This window comes from Protopterus annectens, chromosome 6.part0 (assembly GCF_019279795.1).
Source record: "Protopterus annectens isolate FY-2018-M chromosome 6.part0, PAN1.0, whole genome shotgun sequence".
NCBI classification, from domain to species: domain Eukaryota; kingdom Metazoa; phylum Chordata; order Ceratodontiformes; family Protopteridae; genus Protopterus; species Protopterus annectens.
The window spans coordinates 196,947,236-196,969,152 of record NC_056737.1 but is presented as its reverse complement, the minus strand read 5'-3'; the positions used below and the strand labels follow the sequence as shown (position 1 = coordinate 196,969,152).

Here is a 21,917-nt window from a genome sequence, read left to right as displayed (position 1 = left end):
CAACTTGGTCGAACTCAAAAGCCTGAAATGGCAAAATATTGAAGCGGCTTTTAAGCAAATTCTTTCCCTGGGAAAAGTTTCCTCCTTCTGTTGCAGAGTTTTTTATGGCAGGGGACTACCAGATTGTCTTCCTTTTTTTGGAGGAGAGCATCTTGGTTCTATTGGGTATGGCGAGATCCATGCATTTGTGTGCATGTTCATACAGTGCATTGGTGTATGATTCAGTGGTCATACAACTATTCTCCATTTACATGGGTGTCGTGAAGTTAGCCACCTGTGTTTTAGGAGCCCAAAGTTAGCTTTGGAGAAGTTTTTCATGGTGGCTGCCTTTGTGGGGGGGGGGTGTGGATTTCCAAGGTGATTAGTTTGTGGTCAGATCTAAGCAGGGAGGAGCTGACTATTGGTTTAGAGCAATGGCCACCCATGTTAGTAATGACCAGGTCAAGGATGCTGCTACCTCTAGTCGGAGTAAGAATGAACTGGTCCAGGGCATTGGAATTAATGAACTTCAGGAAAGGTTGAGCAGGTGTATTGGTACATGAGTAGTTTTCCCAGTTAATGGAGGGGTAGTTGATGTTGCCCAGTAAGAGAAAGTTAGGTTGGACCCTAATATTCTCCAGGGTGCTTAGGAACATGAAGTGTGAGCCTTGGGACATGGTTGAGGACCTATCACAGCCTACGACCTGAATTGCTGTCTTACCCAATGTTAGCTGCACCTGAAGTATCTCTGATGCATTATGTTGGGCTACCAGTCTGGAGGTGTGTGCATCCTTTAAGAATATGGAAACACCACGGAGCTTTGGTCCAAGTTCTAGGGCCGAAAGGTGTGGAATGAGTTATAGCCTGGTAGTGCAGGGGTGCTTTCTGCTGCCTTGAACCAGGTGTCTATTACAGCACAAATGTCGATGTTCTCCATTTTAAGGAGTGCTTCGAGCAAGAGCATTTTGAGATTTAGACTTCTAGCATTGAGCAGCATGACCCTCAGATTGCATTTGTTTTTAGCTGTTACGGTGCTAATGTAGTCTTTGGAACACCGCCTAAACACGGCACTATAGGGGTGGCAAGAGCCTTGGCCAGTATCCAGAAGACCAGGGGTGACAGATGCAGGTCATCTCTGGCAAAGCATCAAGGTCTGTCAATCATGTCATCCCAGGCAGACAGATACTGTCTTCTCCCCCACTTTGTCAGGCTTCGTCCAGATTCATTGCACTAAGAGGTTCTGAGCATACCTCTCGACTGGCTGGATGGTTTCAGAATGTCCAGGTTTATTGCTCATATTTCTGGTCTGTTCCACAGATTCATTATTTTTATTTCCCTGGTAAATCACTGTGATGATCTGAGAATTTCTGTCAGTAAATGATGGCATACATTTCAGTTTCAGAACTAGCATCTTTCAGAACATGTATGCTGAAACAAACCCTGTCACTCTGGCAAAATTCTACAGTTATAAGAGCAATATTTAAAATATGTCCCTAGTTTTGGCCCATTGTCCCCCCATTTTGACAGACTTTGGCAAGATTTCTTGCAGTAAGAGTTTGAGAGATATGGTTCTGAGGTATTATATATATATATATATATATATATATATATATATATATATATATATATATACACACACACACACACACACACACACACACACACACACACATATATATATATATATATATATGAGTGTGTGTGTGTGTATATGTATATATTTTATATGTATATTTCTATTTATATTATGCATATATTTTCCATATATATGCATCTCCATACATATATACATGTGTATATGTATAGATTCAAAACCTGTCTGATTCTACAGAATCTTTTCCCTATTTTTGAATGACTCTACTGCATGATACATTTGAAAAGGCATCAGCAATCCCTGCAGCTCAAATCATGTAGTGGTACATTGCTCTGACTGTGCTTTACAGGCCCTTGGTTTGAGACTTGGTAGTGCTGATTATTTTGTTGCTAGGCAGAACAGTGGCTGATGGAGACAGTGTGATTAAAGCAGTTTTAAGTGGGTTTGCTCATTGTTAAGCAATGCCAACACATGGTTAACTATACAGATGCTTAATCAGTGTTGGCTTCACTTAGCAGCATGCAAACTTACTCCCACTTACTCTCGCTTACACCCATGATAATTTATTTAAAAGTAAAGAAAAAGGGGTGATAGGAAAGTGGTGAAACGGGCAAGCAGGGGGAAAAGCAATATGAAAGATATCTAGGGACATGCAGGATGGCTGTAGGGAAGGTCCATAGCTGTCCATTTCCTATACAGCAACAGCTGTGCATTTGTACAGAATTTGCAGGGGAATTTGGGCACTCAAACCCCAGAGAGAGAGAGGTGAGGGCAACAGAAATGTATTGTCAAGCCAATTGGAACAGATTACATATATCCAGTGGACACGTGTGCAAAATGGACAGCTATGTATGGGGCAATATTTTTTTGGGACAGATGCCCTTTCCTTTTTTTTTAAGGTGAGAGTGGGATTTTGGGGAAGGATTGTAGGCACATCTGGGGAGGTAGGTTGGGTAGGGAACAGATAAGACAGACAAGAGAGCAGACAGGGGTGGTATATGACACATGAGGGGGGTAAACACATTTGATGGGGAGGGTGGTTGTGAATCCAAAGCCCATGGGCCCCCATATGGTTACAGTGGGACTGAGATCCCCACCCATGGGCATTCACCACTGCACCTTCATTGCCCCAAAGGTGGCTGTGCTGGAGGCTGGACAGGAGGAGCAGCCTCCCCGTTGAGGTGCACCAGGTGGCTCTCAATCTGGCACGTCTGCTCTCCAAACTCAGATCAAAGGGTGCTGCACACCAAACCCCAGACCTGACTGTGGGTGACAGCCTCCTGTCCGTGCCCACTCCCAGGGCGGGACGAGCTCTGTCTCCTGTGGTAGTTCCACCCGAAGGTGGTGCAGGACCAGCAGATGAAGGAGATCTGGGTTGGGTGCCAGACATGCTGGGCCTGGTGCTATGGTGTTGAGGTTTTACAAAATATGCTGGTTAGTCATGAACAACACATTTCAAGATTAGTTATAACAGCATGCATGAGTGTTCCAATTAACCCCATAAAACAGATTTGAAACAGTTGTATAGCAAACAAAACACATGCCTAAATGGAATAACAGTATACATCATAACATCATGCCAGTAACATTGATGGCAACAGGCCACCAACAAAGCTATTTGAACAAGATATGTTAACATGCAAGCAATCAAACATATTAACAATAATATAACACAATTTCCAACATTAGGGTTGGAGCACAACATACCCATAGTATATGAGTAATAATTATTGATGCAGATGGGGGAGAGACAGAAAATCCATTAACAACTGTTTATGCTTCTATTTTCCACAACAGTACTGCTCAATACATCTGCCCTCACTTTACATCTATCTATGGCCATAGCTTCTGTAGTACAAACATACATACCTATTAAACTGTCAGCCATGAATGGTATGAGGCAAACTGTGACAACTCTGGGTACATGACTAGAGGGGACTCGTACATGTCAGAGTTTCATATCTAGCACAGGAGGGGTACCCTGAACTGCTATGTGAGTGTGCTGCTGGCATGTCAACTGGTTTTCTATCTGTGTCCAGGATTATTTGCAGCACTGACCACTAACCATGACAGCTTGACTCTTGAGAGACATGTATCGGAAACATACCTCTCAGCCTCTTAGAGCATGACATCTTGACAAAGCCATAAAGGCCCATAAATATGAGCAATTTTTAGATATTGCTCTTAGAAAATTGATAAAAATAACAGGTTTTGCATGGCTTTTCTGATGGATATGACCTCTGACACTTGTATGTCTATCGTTATTTTTCTAACTTCAGTCTATAATGGTTTGCCACTGATTTGCCATGATACCACTACTTTATGTAAAATGGACCACAAATCTGAGACAAATATCTGGACATTCAGTGAATATCTGTACAATTGAGTGGTATGATTCTGGAAGAGTGCATATTGTATGTACCTAGTCTGCTGTCATTTGTAGGCATGTGGTGGGATAATTGAAGTGTTGTACACAGTTTATTAGTATACCCTTCATACAGCTACTGGCAACATTTACTTACCTGTTAAACCTGTGGGGAAAATAACTGTTAACACTTCTTGATTGTTTTTACTTTTATTCCTGATTCCTCGTATATAGACAGTGCATCTTAGTATCACTCCTTGGATTCAAACTGTGTATGGGTGTACAAAGTTAACAATGCATCTATTTCTCTTCCCACTGAGCTACTGGGGAACTACTGTTTTTTGCTTCAATGGTTTCTGCCTAATAGTCTCTTGGTTAGACAGTCTGAACTTGTAATTTTGTGATGCATGCATGACAGATAGTTACTGTACTGTGCATTACTCCTTTGGATTACTACAACCTGGAAAGCAAAGGTTAACACAAGGCAATGCTGCATGGTACACACATTGATACTTTCCATATTACTATTCAGGGTTCAGAGCTTAGTGCAGTATATATTTCACATTTAATTTATATCTCATTTTACAGCTACACCATCTCCAGTTTTTCCAAACAGTTAATTCACAGATGCACCTCAGTTAATGTATGCTGTCACAGCCATATTTGCTGTGAAGAACCTGTATACATTCTATATATGTCTACAACAACATACCAGAATAAACCCAATAGTTTTTAAAGGTCTTTATTGTACTTCAATATTCATCAGTCATACTTTTTTTATTTAGTCAGTTCACACAGTAACAGTGTACCTACTAGCAGTAAGCAATGTACTAATTCTTAGCTATTTTAACAAAATACTGCAAAATAGATTTGTACTCAGCAGCCTGCTAGCACAGCCTCAGCAGTCTGTCACCATGGGTTCTACATTCACAGCCTTCTCTGCTGCAACTGCAGGAGGGAAAAGCACACATTATGCATATCTGTCTATCACATTCTCAGGCTAGTATTTGCTACAAGCTACTTGATAGTGATACTTACACACTACTGGAGCATTCTGAGCCTGTTCATCTTGGAGCCACTGGTCCAGGAGTGCCCACCTTCCTACGCTTTAGGTCTGCATAGCAGTGCTGTACCTGCTCACCAGTCCGGGGATGTCAGTAGCACTGGTGAGGTTACATGCAAGATGGTCCCAGGCCTCTGCTTTGTATTGGGAGTCCTGGTACTGGTCCTGCAGCAGTCTCTCCTCATGGTTTTTAACTAGGAGTTCAACCATGACACTGGACTCCTGAATTCTCCAGCATGGTGCCTGAAAGTGCACTCCCTTTCCTACGCCAGCCATTGTATCTGCACAGCTGGACTATAACAGTTTATGGCTGTATTCCCACCTGCACTGTTTAAATAGTGCAATATTCCCACCCTTTGCTGTCATTGGATCATTTTGAAAAGGTGAAGCTCCACAAATCTGCTAAGCTGGTTTTAACACTGCTTAAAGGGCAAGTTGTTGAGCAAACTCACTTAGCTGAGCTACCTGCTGCTTAGCATTCATGACTTAGCAATAGTTACACTTGCTAAGTAGAGCTGAGCATTGCTAACCATTGCTCACTTTTATTTTTTTAAATATATCAGAGGACTGAATTAATTTATTAAGTGTATATGATGTACTTTACATGACATCCCTCTATGTGCTTTCCTTACATTGGCAAGGGGTGTGACTATACTGTATGGGGCACTTGTGTGTACATGGGTGGTTTCACATTTTATTTGCACTCATACTTACATTGTACACCAGCTACACTACCCTGGTTGACAAAAAACAGTTGCTACATAATTTAACTTAAAAAAAACAATTTTAACACTACTTTTCCATATAAAAGTAAGTTGCCTCTCTTGATAGTCAAACTGTGGACACGTGCATGTAAAGCCAGGACTCTAAGCACTACACTATCTCAGGTTGGACATTTCTTCTGTATATTTGTATTTATCTCTTATGGGATGTTTAAGCTGTAGTAAGCGAAGGGTCATAACACGCACACCCGCTTAGCTACTCTTAAACATTCCTTAACCTAGAAAAAATTATAATATTATTATTATTATATTATTGTGCTAAATAGTAAGTATTGTGATGTTCTGACAAGTCACTGAGGACTGCAATTGGGAAATAATGGTATACGTTTGGCTTTCAGGCTTCTATCTTTTAGAGATTCCTCCTAATGCATATCCTGTTTTCTAGCAACTTTCTAAATGTATGAGGGCAATTTTTCAGATGTGTCCCTATTTTTATTGTATCATTCCCCCATTATTTCTGCCTTTGTCCACAAGGATTGCTGTCAGGGAATATTGGCATACATTTGCTTTCAGACTTCTATCCTTCGGTAATTCATGCTGATGCATGACCTGTTTTCTATCAACTTTCCCCCTGCACTTGTTCACAGTTCGTGTCCGTGTAGGTTACGCAGCAGTGTGCCTTCATAAATATGAAAGGTGCACTGCTGTGCTGTATGGACTTGAACCACTCCATGCAGGAATAGCACTATTCCTGCACAGAGTTTATTGAATTCCAGGGAATGTCTACTTATAGAAAGGGAAATACAGCACTGGTATTCAGACTAGGCATATAATGAGGCAGGCCTTCCAGCAACTATTATACCTTCATCCATCTGTTTTTAATTGGATTCAATTTATCACTCAACAGAAAAAAAAATAGAAAGAGGACATCACCAGGTTAAAATGAAACATTGAATAACTCAGAAGTGGAGAGTTAGCACAGATTTTCAAAAGTAAATGAGCCAGGTAGTGAGGAAGTCAGGTAATCCATTTGGCTTGCAGTTTATGCAAAAACTGAACTGCTCAGAAATGAAATATAGCAGAAAGTAATATGAGACCTCGTTATATTATAAAACAGTCAAGCCATTTTAAATCATATACTTACCTTTTCCATGGTCATATAACTTTAACATTTCTGGATGTCTAATTTTGATGGGGAAAATGGCAGTATGTGATTCAAATTCAAAACGAACTTGAAGAAAGCAAAAAAAAAAAAAAAAAAAAACATGAGTGATAAGTTCACAGTTTGAAGCAAATAAAACATTTCAGTTAAAAAATGCTAATGCTCAGATAACATAAAAGTTCAATAACATTACAAAATATCAACTACTTCAAGAAGCTCAGAAGCAGATTCTGTCCTTTAAATAACTTAAACAAAGTCACTGAATATTGTTGTTATGAGAATAACTGTTTTTCCTAGGGTCAGTCCTGCAGCTTCATATATTTTTTTTATGAACAATTTAGTTTCTAGTATTATTCTAACTAGCAGGTGTATTTACTAAGTGTAGTTATTTCATTTGTTATGCCTGCAAAACCTGAATCGGGCACCCATCCTCCTTGCCAAAAAAAAAAAAAAAACAAGAATACCCTAGAGTAACAAGAAGTTGAAGAAAAGGAAAAGACCTTCAGCTCTTCGCTGCACACACACACACACACACACACACACACACACACACACACACACACACACATGCATGCAATAATAACAGCTCAAGGTGCACTGTCGTGGACAGACTGGCATCTCTAAACACACTGTCACATGTGAACCCTAAAATGTAAGCATGATTGCATTTCTGGCTACTTAACTGATTACATATACTGTTTAAGAGGTCCAAATGTTTCATTCCCCTGACAGCTTGTGTATGGGCAGCTGCCCTCTTTGCCTTACCCTTACTACAGCTATTCATGAAATATCATAAGTGCTTTACACATTTTCAGTAATATAACATGGGGTACCAAGAAGTTTTGTATGCCTAATTTCATTGGAAATCTGGGAAGGTTAATATTTTCATAGCCAGACCATATGCTAAGTACCAAGTCTGAAGAAGATGAACACACATATATGAAAAAGCAGTGCTGCAATAAAAGAATGTTAAATGATATGTGACACACAGACGCTGTAACGTGCATTATATTTTCATGTATGCTATGCAAGAATATTTGTAATTAAGTAGTGTACTGAGGGGATTATTAATGAATATGTCACCAGTAGTCACATCTTATTTGGATAAGAGAATGCAAAAAAAAAAAAAAACATAAAATAAAATTACGGTTCCTAAGAAGTAGGATAGAATATTGAATAACACTTAAAAAATTTATCAGGAGTACACATATGCAAAAATATAAATATATACATAGGGCCATCTTCCCAGAGACAGAGAGTTACTTATATTACTCTATTTTGTATTTAAGTTCACCTCACACCACCACTCATCTGTACAGAATTTGGCAAAATATCCCTTTTTGCAATATATTTTTGCCCTATCCCCCCAAAAAAAATTGTATTTTCTTGTAAATAACTCAGGATTATAACCAGTCTAAGAATTTAATTCAGAAAGACTTGTTCTCCATGTAAGTCACTTACTCCGGTTTATAGAGAGACTTTACAATGGAGTAAGTCACTCACAAAGACTAATAGTGTAGGTGCTACCACAAATGGGAAGTAGTAGAACACAGAGGAAAAACACAGACAGGCAAGAGGACAAGTTTTAATGAGGAAGACTGAACTGGAAATGCCTGAACCAATAATTAAACCTAAGTCACCTGTTTGCCACAGAGTTGGTTTCCCCAAAACATGTGACTTTCAAAATACCTTGATATTGTATACATACATTTTTATGACTCTCAGATGTACCTTTGACAAAAGTCAAATAACAGAATGCTCATGAAGAAAATTTTCTGCAAATGGTGTGTAGTCTCTATGTATAGGAACTGTGAAGTACTGTCAACCATTTGAGAGTTTCTTGTGGTTTCATGACTATGTAGTGATGGTAACGACAGAGATGTATGACTAGGACCTCAGAAATTTCATTAGTAATTCTACCATCATGGCTGCATGTCAGTATATATTGAAGAGCTATGTGAGTAGTGCATGTTAGCATCATCATCATCATCTTTCGGCTTTTCCCGTTAGGGGTCGCCACAGTGGATCATCTTTTTCCATTTCTTTCTATCCTCTGCATCTTGCTCTGTCACACCAACCACCTGCATGTCCTCTCTCACCACGTCCATAAACCTCATCTTAGGCCTTCCGCTTTTCCTGTTACCTGGTAGCTTCATCCTTAGCATCTTTTTCCCAATATACCCATCATCCCTCCTCAGCACATGTCGAAACCAATGCAATCTCATCTCTCTTGCTTTGTCTCCAAACTGTCCAACATGAGCTGACCCTCTAATATACTGATTCCTAATCCTATCCATCCTAGTCACACCGAGTGCAAATCTTAACATCTTTAACTCTGCCACATCCAGCTCTGACTCCTGCCTTTTTGTCAATGCCACTGTCTCCAACCCATATAACATAGCTGGTCTCACTACTGCCTTGTAGACCTTCCCTTTCACTCTTATTGGTACCCGTCTGTCACAAATCACTCCTGACACTCTTCTCCACCCATTCCACCCTGCCTGTACTCTTTTCTTCACCTCTCTTTCACATTCACCATTACTCTGAACTGTTGATCCCAAGTGCTTAAACTCGTCCACCTTTACCAACTCTACTCCCTGCATCATCACCATTCCTCTACCCTCCCTCTCATTTACACACATATATTCTGTCTTAGCCCTGTTGACCTTCATTCCTCTGCTCTCTAGAGAATATCTCCACCTCTCCAGAGTCTCCTCAACCTGATTCCTACTCTCACTACAGATCACAATGTTGTCTGCAAACATCATAATCCACGGGGCCTCCTGTCTGATCTCATCTGTCAACCTGTCCATCACCACTGCAAATATGAAAGGACTCAGAGCTGATCCTTGATGTAATCCCACATCCACCTTAAACGGATCTGTCACTCCCACTGCAGTCCTCACCACTGTCACACTACCCTCGTACATATCCTGTACCATTCTTACATACTTCTCTGCCACTCCCGACTTCCTCATACAATACCACAACTCTTCTCTAGGCACCCTGTCATATGCTTTCTCCAAGTCTACAAAGACACAATGCAACTCCTTCTGACCTTTTCTGTATTTCTCCAATAACACTCTCACAGCAAACATTGCATCTGTAGTGTTCTTTCCTGGCATGAAACCATACTGCCAATCACTAATCATCACCTCCCTTCTTAACCTAGCTTCTACTACTCTCTCCCATAACTTCAAGCTGTGACTGATCAATTTTATCCCTCTGTAGTTACTGCAGCACTGCATATCACCCTTATTCTTAAAGATAGGTACCAAAACACTTTTTCTCCACTACTCAGACATCCTCTGACTTTCCAAAATTTCATTAAACAATCTAGTTAAAAATTTCACTGCCATTTCTCCTAAGCACTTCCATGCTTCCATTGGGATGTCATCTGGCCCAACAGCCTTTCCATTCTTCATATTCTTCATAGCTGTCCTTACTTCCTCCTTGCTAATCTGTTTCACTTCCTGATTCACTATCCCCACATCATCCAACCTTCTCTCACTCTCATTCTCTTCATTCATCAGCCTCTCAAAATACTCTTTCCATCTACTCAACACACTCTCCTCTCTTGTGAGTACCTTTCCCTCACTATCCTTTATCACCCTTACTTGCTGCACATCTTTCCCAGCTCTGTCCCTCAGTCTAGCCAATTGGTACAGGTCCTTTTCTCCCTCTTTAGTGTCCAATCTGTCATACAACACTCCATACGCCTTATCCTTAGCTTTCGTCACCTCTCTCTTTGCCATGTGCCTCATCTCCTTATACTCATGTCTACTTTCTTCATCTCTTTGACAATCCCACTTCTTCTTCACCAGCCTCTTCCTCTGTATACTCTCCTGTACTTCCTCATTCCACCACCAGGTCTGACGCAACGCTCCACATTTATCCGGGCTTGGGACTGGCAAAAAGAAATGCACTGGCTTGTGCATCCCCAGTGGCTGGGTTGAGTAGTGTATGTTAGACAGTGACTTGCTATTTGAAATCTACAGCATTTGGCATACAGACTATACTCCCTTCGTGCCATGCTGGAATTACATTTTGACAGAACTTTATATGGTGCTAATGGGAATATTCTAGAGGCTGAGGAGCAATATGATGGCTCAGTACCAAAATAGCTATATAACAAATAGTACATGATATAACCTCATGTGCATTTTATACGATGTTTGTGTAACATATCATACTTTCATACTTTGAGTATTCCTGACAGAATGTCACAAAGTTATGCCAAAATTCCAAAAGGTACTTTCCACCACTGGATTCACAATGGTTATTATTTCTTGCATCAATAGGTGGTATGCACTACAGGCAGGTAGTAACATCAGTAAAGGTTGTGCCTTGCATTTTGGGAGCATGCCTGATTCCTATTGCTCCTATGTCTTATTTTTCAAATACTGACCCACTGAAGTATCCATACAGGCATCTGACTGGTAAATATCCCACAGTGATATAATCCAGCAAGAAACACACAGCTAATATAAAAAGAGCAATAAAAATAGTAAAGTAAGTAAGTTATTTATTACATTAGCTATCTTCTAGCAGTCTGTCTGTATGGTGGGAGGGCTAAAATCTATTGTAAATATACTCACCTAAATCAACAGAACTGATAGTGTATACTGTGCTAGTATACGTGATAGTTGTCAGAATAAAATTTAACACTTCAGGGTTAGAAATGGAAACGTTCATTTGTTTTCCACCTTGTCCTTCTACAACATCTTGAGGAACTTCTGCAAGGGTGTTCAGGACACCTGTAGACACGTGTAAAGATACCTAATAGTAAAAGCAAGGAAATGTTATATTAAATTAAAATCATTAGTATCTCTGCACTTTTAAGTTATTGATTTATACATTCAGTATACAGCAACTTTTTATTTATAAGTACAATCATAAACATGTAAGAATAACCACACATACAAGTACACAACATTCTTACCCTGTCATAGAATAATGTATTTTGGTCTGGAATTTTCAAGAATATCGATGAACATACAGGAGAGCATGTATTACCAGTTTACATTAATCTTTCCTTCTTAAAGAAGTCCTAAATACTTTTGTTTTTTTGGCTTCATAGAAAAGGGCGTATATAGCATCAAATTGCTTAATGTAATGCTAGGGTTATTTATGAATGGCTGACAATATAAGCGATTATGATTGCATTTTCCATTATAACCAATTTATCGTGTTAAAGACATGGATTCCAAGAAATTCATCAGTAGTGAATCTTGGCTTCACTATCAAGACCATAGGGTCATGAGCCATGAGACCTGATCATAATTCTTTGTAGTGGATGGAGCTTTAGCTGCTCCATTTACTACCAGTTATAAGAGAATAAAAGTACAAAGTATTTTATCAGCTCTCAAAGTCACTGAAAACCATTTTAACACTTTATTGCTGTCTAACAGACAGCAGACAGAAATGAGAAGGTCCTTGAAGAACAAAGAGCTTTAAAAGTTATTAGACATCTTCATATTTCACACTGCAATTTCTGCACATGGGAGAGTACAGTTCTAACATGTTTAAAAGCTGTTTTACGTTCTGCTGCTGTTCTTTGCCACCCAGCAGTGTTCCTCATATTCATCTCTGGCATGACACCTGACCTTAGCCGTGCTTAGGGGTGCTTAACCAAAGCTTGCTGCGTACCTTTCTGACATCAGATAGATGATTAATAAGTTAGTTTTTTCCCCTAATACTGCAGAGTAATTACAGAACTTCATGCATTACAATGAATTTATTTTAATGCTTTTGAACCTGAACATTATTTTTTTTCTTCAATCCTCATTAAGATAACAAAAAGGTATTTTAAATTGGGTCCACAAATTATTAATAAATAGTAAAGGTTTAAAACTGAAGTTTAGCTCTGTAGTGCTCTTTTAAAAGGTTGGTTAAACTGGTGGATAGAACAAGAGCTTTTACGGTGCTTAATAAATCTTTTTACTATATAGTAAAGTCTGAAATCAGGTAATCTTGTAATTTTGATTAGTTTTCAAGGTCAATGGTGCTTTTCCTAAGAAAAGCAGTCGATCGGTATCATTTTATTCCCTGTATTAACGTCTTCTGTGCAGTATATTCTAGACTGAGCTTCATCCAATTTTGCATGCACAGAGAAGCAAATCTCACAAGGAATCCTCAACCTGATTTCTCTGCATTAAATAAAAAATACATTTTCTCAGTTTATTCCACAGTTTCAAAACAATTAATCTCTTTTGCATGACACAAGGCAACACAAGATGTTCTTTCTGTCCCTCAACCACAACTTTAAAATACTCAAAAATATCTGTAAAATAAAAAACAGTTTACTAAAATTTGATCAAACAACATGAAAAAGAGTAAAATTATACAAACAGAAATAAATATTCACAAAGTATCTCAGCAGATATCCTTTCCTTAAATAAAAACATGATTTATAACCTCATCTCACAATTCAGAAACAAATACCTTTAGATCAACAGAAAGCAGCACAAGTTTTTATTTCTGGCCATCAACTATAACTTTTAAAACTCAAATAAAATATTTAAAATTAAATAACACTGTAATAAAACAAGACAAAACTAAATAGTGAAAGTTTAACCAATTTGAAATAGTCTTTTTATCACAGATCTCACTTTATTAATTCATTAGTACCTGTATAATTGTGTTTACTATGGTTCTACTATAAAACATTGATTTCCAGAAAGTTGATGCTTCAAAACAACAACAAAAAATCCCAAACCAAAAAGGTGAAAAACACCTCTTTTTTTGCAAGGGAATAAGCCTCCCAGCACCCTCACTGAGGAGGATACCCCCCATCCCTTCAACTTCTGTATCCATGGTCGCACAAACTTGAAGAAGGGAGAAATTAGGCTACTGATACTCGATCAATTTTTCCTCGAGTATGTGCATGGAAGCCATTGATCACTGGTCAGTATCTGTGTGTGTTTTCTGTGTTGTGTTGGTATTACTTTTCTTGCATTTCTACTAATATTTTAGCTATGACATTTGTTTTGTGGGGGTATACATTAGATTTAAATCTGGCTTGTTTCCCTCAATCTTTTTTTTTCATTAAGATGAAATTTGTTGAAATTATTTTTAGCTGAGAACAAGTATCAGACCTTCACCTAACTTTTTTGAAACTGCTTTGAAGAACATTCTAAAGGGAATTTTTATGCATAAAACTGTATATCACCTCACTTTGTGGTCAGAGTTTTGAATTACTTGAGATTCATTTCAGTTTTGTTTATTTCAGTTTGATGACCTAGTAGATCCAGTTGAACTTACAAGTGTTCTAAGTGGACTAGTTTATTGACATATATATATATATATATATATATATATATATATATATATATATATATAAATGGGTCCACTGTACTTCATCGAAGAAACACTTCAAAAAAGAACAGTACACCCACACTTACACAAAAGTGCACTTAACCAAAAGTGTACCTTCATGAAGAATGGTTCAATGAACCATTAAGGAACACCAAAACAACGTTTTTGCAGGGGGGCAAGCCCCCCTGTACCCCTGATTGGGGGGGGGGGTTGTGCCAGCCACACACCCTCAGTTAAATATACAAACTCCGAGATCACACTACATTGGGGAAACACATAAATTCCCTTTTTCCCCACTGTAGTGTGCTTCGGGGCCACAATGTTCCTTAACGGTTCGTTGAACCATTCTTTGCGAAAGCGCACTTTTGGCTGAGTGAACTTTCATGTAAGTGTGGGTCTGCTTCTCTTTTATGAAGAAGTGTTTCTTTGATAAAGAGAAGTAGACCCATATAAATATATATACCTATATATATATATATATATATATATATATATATATATATATATATATATATATCAGGAGAGAAAAGATTTATATATGAATGTATATAAATCTATATCTATATACCTATATAGACTTATATATATATATCTATATATATATATATATATATATATATATATATATATATATATATATATATATATATATATATATATATATATATATATATATATATATATATATATATATATATACATATATGCAGACAGGACAAAGTTTAGCCAGGACACTGGAAAGGATCTTCTGCCCTTTCTTAACAAGTAACAGAGGATATTTTTTACCATATGAACTGCAGCCATCTAAGTAATATAGGACACTGGTCTGATGCTTTATCTGAAGGATGGTATCAGAAGAATGTAGCAGTCCTCTCTGCTATACTGTAGTGTCAGGGATGAAAAATAAGAGCAAGAAATTTATCCAGCCAAGGGAAGGTGATAATGAAACTTAAGCAGTGGTTGAATCAGATAGGACTTAGGAAGATAGTGATGGATAATTTTAAATTAATTTAATGATAATAAGACTTTAAGAGGTATTTCCCTCAATTCATTTGATACTACCAGGCTGAATTGTTGTTATTGTCTGAAAGGAGCAGATGCAAATGATGGGCTACCCAGAGATAACACAAAAAAAAGTAAGATTTTATGCCGATGGATTTTCCTTCATGGTCTGATTCAGTGATGCAAATTCATTGACTCCTGACTCTTTGTTTGTTAGTAATATTAACAGTGTCATTTGAAGGATCACTGAAGTTGGGGTTAAGAGTTTTCCCCTAAAGTGTCTGTTTATCTGTGGATGCATGTGTGTGTGTGTGTGTGTGTGTGTGTGTGTGTGTGTGTGTGTGTGTGTGTGTGTATTAGCAATGTGCTCCTCAAGAAGTGTATTTTATGTATGAAAGACAGGGACAGCATTAAACTGTAGAATTTCTGAGCATGTATATGACATTAAATGCAATAATAAAAATAATGACCTTTACACTCTGCTGAATATAGGAATTTTATGAAGCTTTTATTCTTTATTCCATAAAGAATATTAGGGAATATTACCACTTGAGGTAATTGATTTAAACATGTTTCATCAAGACATGGCACTACTAGCAAAACTTGATCAAATTACCATAAGACACGAAGCACATAAAATTACAATTTTGATTTGTTTACAAATCAACACTCTAAGCACTGGAGAAGAAAACAGCATTGCAAGTGTGAGGTTACACTTCCTTTACTTTCTGCTATCAGTTAGCAGCTTAGAGATCTCAACATTTGAGAGGAGAAGAAGATGATAGTTTTGTAGTTTAGGTTTGTAGATAGTTACAATGCATATGGTCCCTGAAACATTGAGAAACCCAATTGCCCCATAGCATTGTCTGATTATGACTTCCTCAGAGTCATACAGTAGTAGTAGTCCTATGTTGACTGAGAGAATTCAACAATGGATGACACAAAGCAGCTTTTTAGCATCTCATAGCTTTACTCCTGTCTGCTAACTACCAGACTACAGGTCTAGACATATTATGCAACTTAAGTTCCATCATTAAGATGTAACACATCCTCTCATTCCATGGAAAATAGCTTAGCTTGTGCTTCAGGATCTTTGTTTTGGTAAACTGCATGGCAACATTCTACCATATCCTTTTACAGGTAGCAACTTAGCACAGTCTTTTAGAGTTTTACTGCATGCTTTTCATGATTTCACTTGTATTTGGAGGAACTCAAGATTCCCCCAAATACCTTCGCATGAGTTTTTGTTTTATTAAGTATAAATCTTTTTTTTGTAGCCGTTAGCTCTCACACCATGATCTGTATGGCCTGTTTGTCTCTCCACCCCTTCAGCAAGGAATACTCTGTCTCTAGTATTTGTGTGCAACAAACAGTTATGAGACCTTTGCCCTGGCATCCATCAGGGAGTTTTTCTTTTGTTTCTCATCCTAATCATGTCCATAGCATCTAAGGAGAAGGAGTGCAATGAGCTGACGGTATACTTGTCCGCACCTCTATGTGCAACTCAACAAAATTCATGGTCCATTATAGAGACTGCATGCCCCTGTAGCACTGATCCACACTAGTGATTCAACTGTGGAAGGCATACCTAGACAGCCACCATGTCTTAGTCCATCCCTCCAGGAAGGATGAGCTGAAACAAGATACTTTGTCTAACACTATGGCTCTTCCTGAGCCCAAACTAAAAAATAAATGATCTTGCATCACCTTTGTTATTGTCAGGCCTTCATCCCTCATCACCACAGAGCTTAGGGATCAATATAATCTATTAAAGCATCAAATCCATTGTACTGTTTTGAGCAAGAGAATTTTACAATACGTTAAGTAAACATGTTTTTTTTTTGTTTTGCTATATACTCATATTAACTAAATTTCTTGTACTTGAGAGTATCCAGAATATATTGTATGACTTGCATGTTTAAATGTCTTAAATATTCAGATCTATAGATATTTTGGTGCTGGTAAATATCTGGATATTTTGCCCATCCCAAATTGTTCTATGCAATATATTTTTGCCTACAGTTATTCTGTGCCACATAGATACATGGCTTACAGACAAGATGGAGCAATTTGGTGTCTATAATTTTAGAGCTTATCTATTGTACCTCTTACTACATTATTTTAGCAAAACAAAACATACAAAAAATATTTACTCAGTCTGTATATAGACAGTAAAGCTTAGCACAGGAGCAGTAGGTCTACTAGAACTTACTGTAGACCATTTGCCCATGTGCAGCTTCCCATAGACCACTTTACTCTGTCATGTTAGTGAAAGCCCATCTGCCTTTTATGGTGGTTTTGTAGGGCAGCTGCATCTCCTCCACCCCTAATCTCTAAATATACTATCTCAGAGGTTGGCTGCACTTATATGAGTCAATACAGCAGACAAAAGAAATGCTGCACATGATAGCGAATATAGCAGTTTGTGTCACTGTAACAGTGGTTTACAGTGAAGGCACAGGATGTTGTCTTTAAAGGAATGCACAAGACAGGTACATAATAAAGTAAAACATTTTGTGTTTTTAAATACATATCATTGCCACTTCGAAGTGGAATAGTAATTATATATGTGTGTGTGTGTGTGTGTGTGTGTGTGTGTGTGTGTGTGTGTGTGTGTGTGTGTGCAAATGTATGTATATGTTGTTTTGCTGACAGTACGATTCATCAAACCGTACTTTGTCGAACTCACTTCAGTGAAAGTGCATTCCATCGAAAATGCACTTTTGCGATATAACAAAATAAAAAAACTAAATAAAAAAAAAACACACTACACAGTATTATGCAAGGCGGCAAGCCCCCCTGCACCTCCCACACCCCCCACTTTAATATCCTCACTCTGAGATCACACTACAGTGGAGAAAAGGGAATATTCCCTTATCCCTACTGTACTATGATCTCAACAAGAGTTTCCTTAGTTGTATATCAACAGTATACTTTGACGTACAACTAATGCTACATGCAAACGGGATGTTTTTTTTTTTTTCATTAGCGAAAGTGCATTTTCGACAAAATGCACTTTCGCTAAAGTAATTTCGACAAAGTACAGTTCGATGAACTATACTGTCGACAAAACAAATAGAACCCATATATATATATATATATATATATATATATATATATATATATATATATCTACAAACACACACACACACATACATAAATATATATATATATATATATATATATATATATATATATATATATATATAGATATATATATATATATATACATATGTGTGTATACCACTTTCCTTAACTCATTCACTCCAATGGAGTTCAGGAAGTTCCCTTCAGCACAAACTATTTTTATAGTGGTAGCATTCTTTAGGTTTCAGGTCTTAAACTGAATTTTATAAGTCACAGTAAACACAGTCCCCAGGATTCAAGAAGCTTGATTTTCCATGCAGGAACAGTGTAGGAGCTCCTGCAAGGAAAATGGCTGCCGAGCAATCCAGGAAAGTGCTGTTTTCATGTGCACGAATGGCCCTACACTGTTCCGGCATGGAAAGCCATGTGTGATGCAATTCACCTCATTTGCTGGTGAAAAACATGCAAATGAGGTGATATCATGATCCATGAAGCTGTCCTGACGTGCAGGAACAGTGTCAGAGCAGAAATGTATTCAGTTAGTAACTGAATACATTTCTGCATCTGAGCAAACGGACGCAGGACAGCTCATGGAAAGCATGTATTACAGTCAAACACATATGCCAATGGCCAAATATGAGGCCATTGGCAATAATAATAGTTTATTTTTTAATAAAATCAAACTTTTTTTTTTTCTTTGGGTGATCACGGCCGTTTAAACTTAGTGCAGTGACGCGCAAACGGGATTGTGCTGAAAATAAAAAAAATGAGAAAAGTTAATTTTAAGATAATTCTGCATTTTGCCATTATAGTCAATGACATGCAGAATGTAAACAATACTAGGGAGCAGATCTACACATTGTCTTAAGCTGACAATATCAAGTCTGATATTGTCGGCACGACAATACTGAAAGTGAAGAACATTGTACAAGTAAATAGAAATCTCCGTAAGGGGAGATTTCCATTTAACTCAATGTAGTGCGGTCTTGGAGTTGGTATACTTAAGTAGGGGGGGTGTGGGGGTGCAGGGTGTTGCCCCCCTGCCTACGCCATTTAGTTTTTTTTTGTTTTTTTATTTACATTATTCGTTGTTTTACTTAATCGATCAATAAAGTTTGACCTTTATTGATTCGATTAAGTAAACGTTCGATAACGTGATATAGACGCCTAGGGAGCACTGGTTGTCAAGGGGAAAGGGTACATCTAAGTGCAGTAACTAAGGACTTACACACTGGGTTATGTAAATGAGGGGAGTTATACTGAATGACAGATTTCTTCAAAGTGTCAGCTTGTACCTAACCTTGTAGGTGCAGCAATACAACAATGCAAGTGTAAGAGCTGAATGACTTTATAAGGGGAGTGTGTCATGCTTTCTGTAAGTGCATTGGAGTTCTGTGGCCCGTGTTTGCCCTTAGCTAAGCACAGCTAAGAAAGGGTGTGTGTCAGATATGCCTGAGCACTGTGTACATAGCCTAAATGGGTGTGCGCACCATACACTGGGATTTAAACAAAAAAAAAGAAAAAAAGAAAAAAAAGAGGAAATGGCAGCATTGTTTACAATTGAACAGTGGGTATGTGCGGCATGCCTTGGGGCTTAAATATGGAGGAAGTGGGAAGGGGAAACAGGACTAGGAAGGCAATCAAGGAGAACTAGCATAGCTGGCAGGTGGAATATATCAGAATCAAGCAATTACACATGCAGCAGCCCAGCACACTAATATAAACTATGCAAACATCCTACAGATTGGTTTTTCTCACAAATTCTACACCACCGGTGTACACAGATGGGGGATTTTTAACTGGCAAAACTAATTAAAAATGTTAGAGGCTGCTGCTGCCTTACTCCATCAATATGTGCTAGAGACTGAGGGTGATGAGGAGGAGAATGCTGACAACCGACCCACAGTGAGGAATAGGAGAAGAGTGTGCAGACCCGGGGGAACCTATCAGAGCCTACACGAGCTGGTGATAGTAGAGCACTATAGGGTGGACAGGGACATTCTACAGCAAATTGTTGAGCTGTGCCGGCATGCCTTACACACAGAACTAATAGAGGGGAACCCATCCCAGTGGATACCAAGGTATGTCTAGGCTTAAGAATACTAGCCACAGGTACCTTCCAAAGACCAACTGGGGATATCATGTGGGTCTCACAGGCATCAGCATCCAGGGTACTCCACCAGTTCCTGGATGCCATGACACAACATGCCAATGAGCACAGATATTTCCTCACTGCCTGTGAGGCACTGACCACACGTATGTTTTTCTTCTACCATATAGCAGAATACTCTGAGGTAGTTGGTGCTATAGACTGCACACACATCCACATCAAAGCACCACCCAGTGAGCGGATCAGGGTCTACATAAACCACAAGGGCTTCCCCTCCATCAACTGCCAGGTTTTGTGTGATGCCCAGGCCATTATCATGAATGTGTGTGCTGGCAGCCCAGGAAGGTATCATTACTCCCACATCTGGCATTGCTCACAGCTGTAGCAGGCATTTGCCAGGGGGGGACATCCCCTATGGCCATCTAGTGAAGGATGCTGGCTATGCACTGGAGCCGTGGCTGATGACACCCATCAGAAATGCACACGCACACCTGAACAAGAACACCACAATGAGGCACATCCAGGATCATTGTAGAGCATGTGTTTGGGATGCTCAAGTCACGGTTCCAGTGCCTTGACATATTTGGTGGAGCCTTGCAGTACTCTCCATCTACATGTACACAAATGTTCATAATATGTGCCATGCTACACAATATGATCCTGCAGAAACAGCTGCAGCAGAAACAGCATGGAGCAGGGCCACACAGCCCCCCACCATTACCAAGGCTAGCACCGGCACAGAGGGACTCGGAGGAGGAATATCCTGAGCTTGTCCCTGTAGGCAGAAGAAGGCATGCACAGTATGCCCAGGCCTTGGCAAAGAGGCAATGCATAGAGCACACACTGACACTGTAGGGACACAGGGACTGATACCTCTCTCCAACTCGCACATACAGTAAAAGGGATGCCAAACATGACACTACCTGAGTATTACCATGTACTATGTGCATCCAACATAGTCAGCCTTCCAGCACTGTCCTCAATACTGGCCCAGCAACAAGGTAAGTCACTCTACCTATCAATTACTGAATGGAGTAGCATGTTCTCATACTTGTATGTATGATATGGATGCAAGCATGGAATGGAATTGGGTGGCTGAATGGGATATCAGCAGGCAGCTATATGGGACAGCAGGAAATTCATAACAAATACCTGTGTCAACATACTAGGCAGCACTACACAAGATGACAACCCCCACTGCAGTACATGTGATGGCCCACAGAACTGTGGGTGTCAATAGGTCACACACATGGATGTCAGTGAGGGTCACATATAAACCACCAGCCTCACCCAGCAGGACAGATGTAGATGACCATGAAGAAAGGCTGGGCTAAGGTCCCCAAATGATGGCAATGGTGAACAGCCCCCCACCAGACCTACACAGACATACTACAACAGGTCTGGAAGTTGCCTTCTAGATCTGAAGGGTAAGAAGTCTGAAATTGAAATATAAGCAATTAAGATCTAATATGTATACTCTACTGATATGCCTCCTGTCTGCATGATAGGTCACAAT

The 21,917-nt window shown here is 38.9% G+C and overlaps 1 protein-coding gene across 1 annotated transcript in view; it reads right to left on the bottom strand.

Annotated features, from left to right (window-relative positions):
- LOC122804215 (beta-1,4 N-acetylgalactosaminyltransferase 2-like) overlaps window positions 1-21,917 on the bottom strand; it is a 432,284-nt gene that overhangs the window by 219,820 nt on the left and 190,547 nt on the right. Inside the window, exons 6-7 of the mRNA XM_044073916.1 lie at window positions 11,484-11,664; window positions 6,868-6,954 (exon numbers count right to left, since the gene is read on the bottom strand). Of these exons, the coding sequence (XP_043929851.1) occupies window positions 6,868-6,954; window positions 11,484-11,664 (268 nt within the window). The remainder of the gene's footprint in view (window positions 1-6,867; window positions 6,955-11,483; window positions 11,665-21,917) is intronic.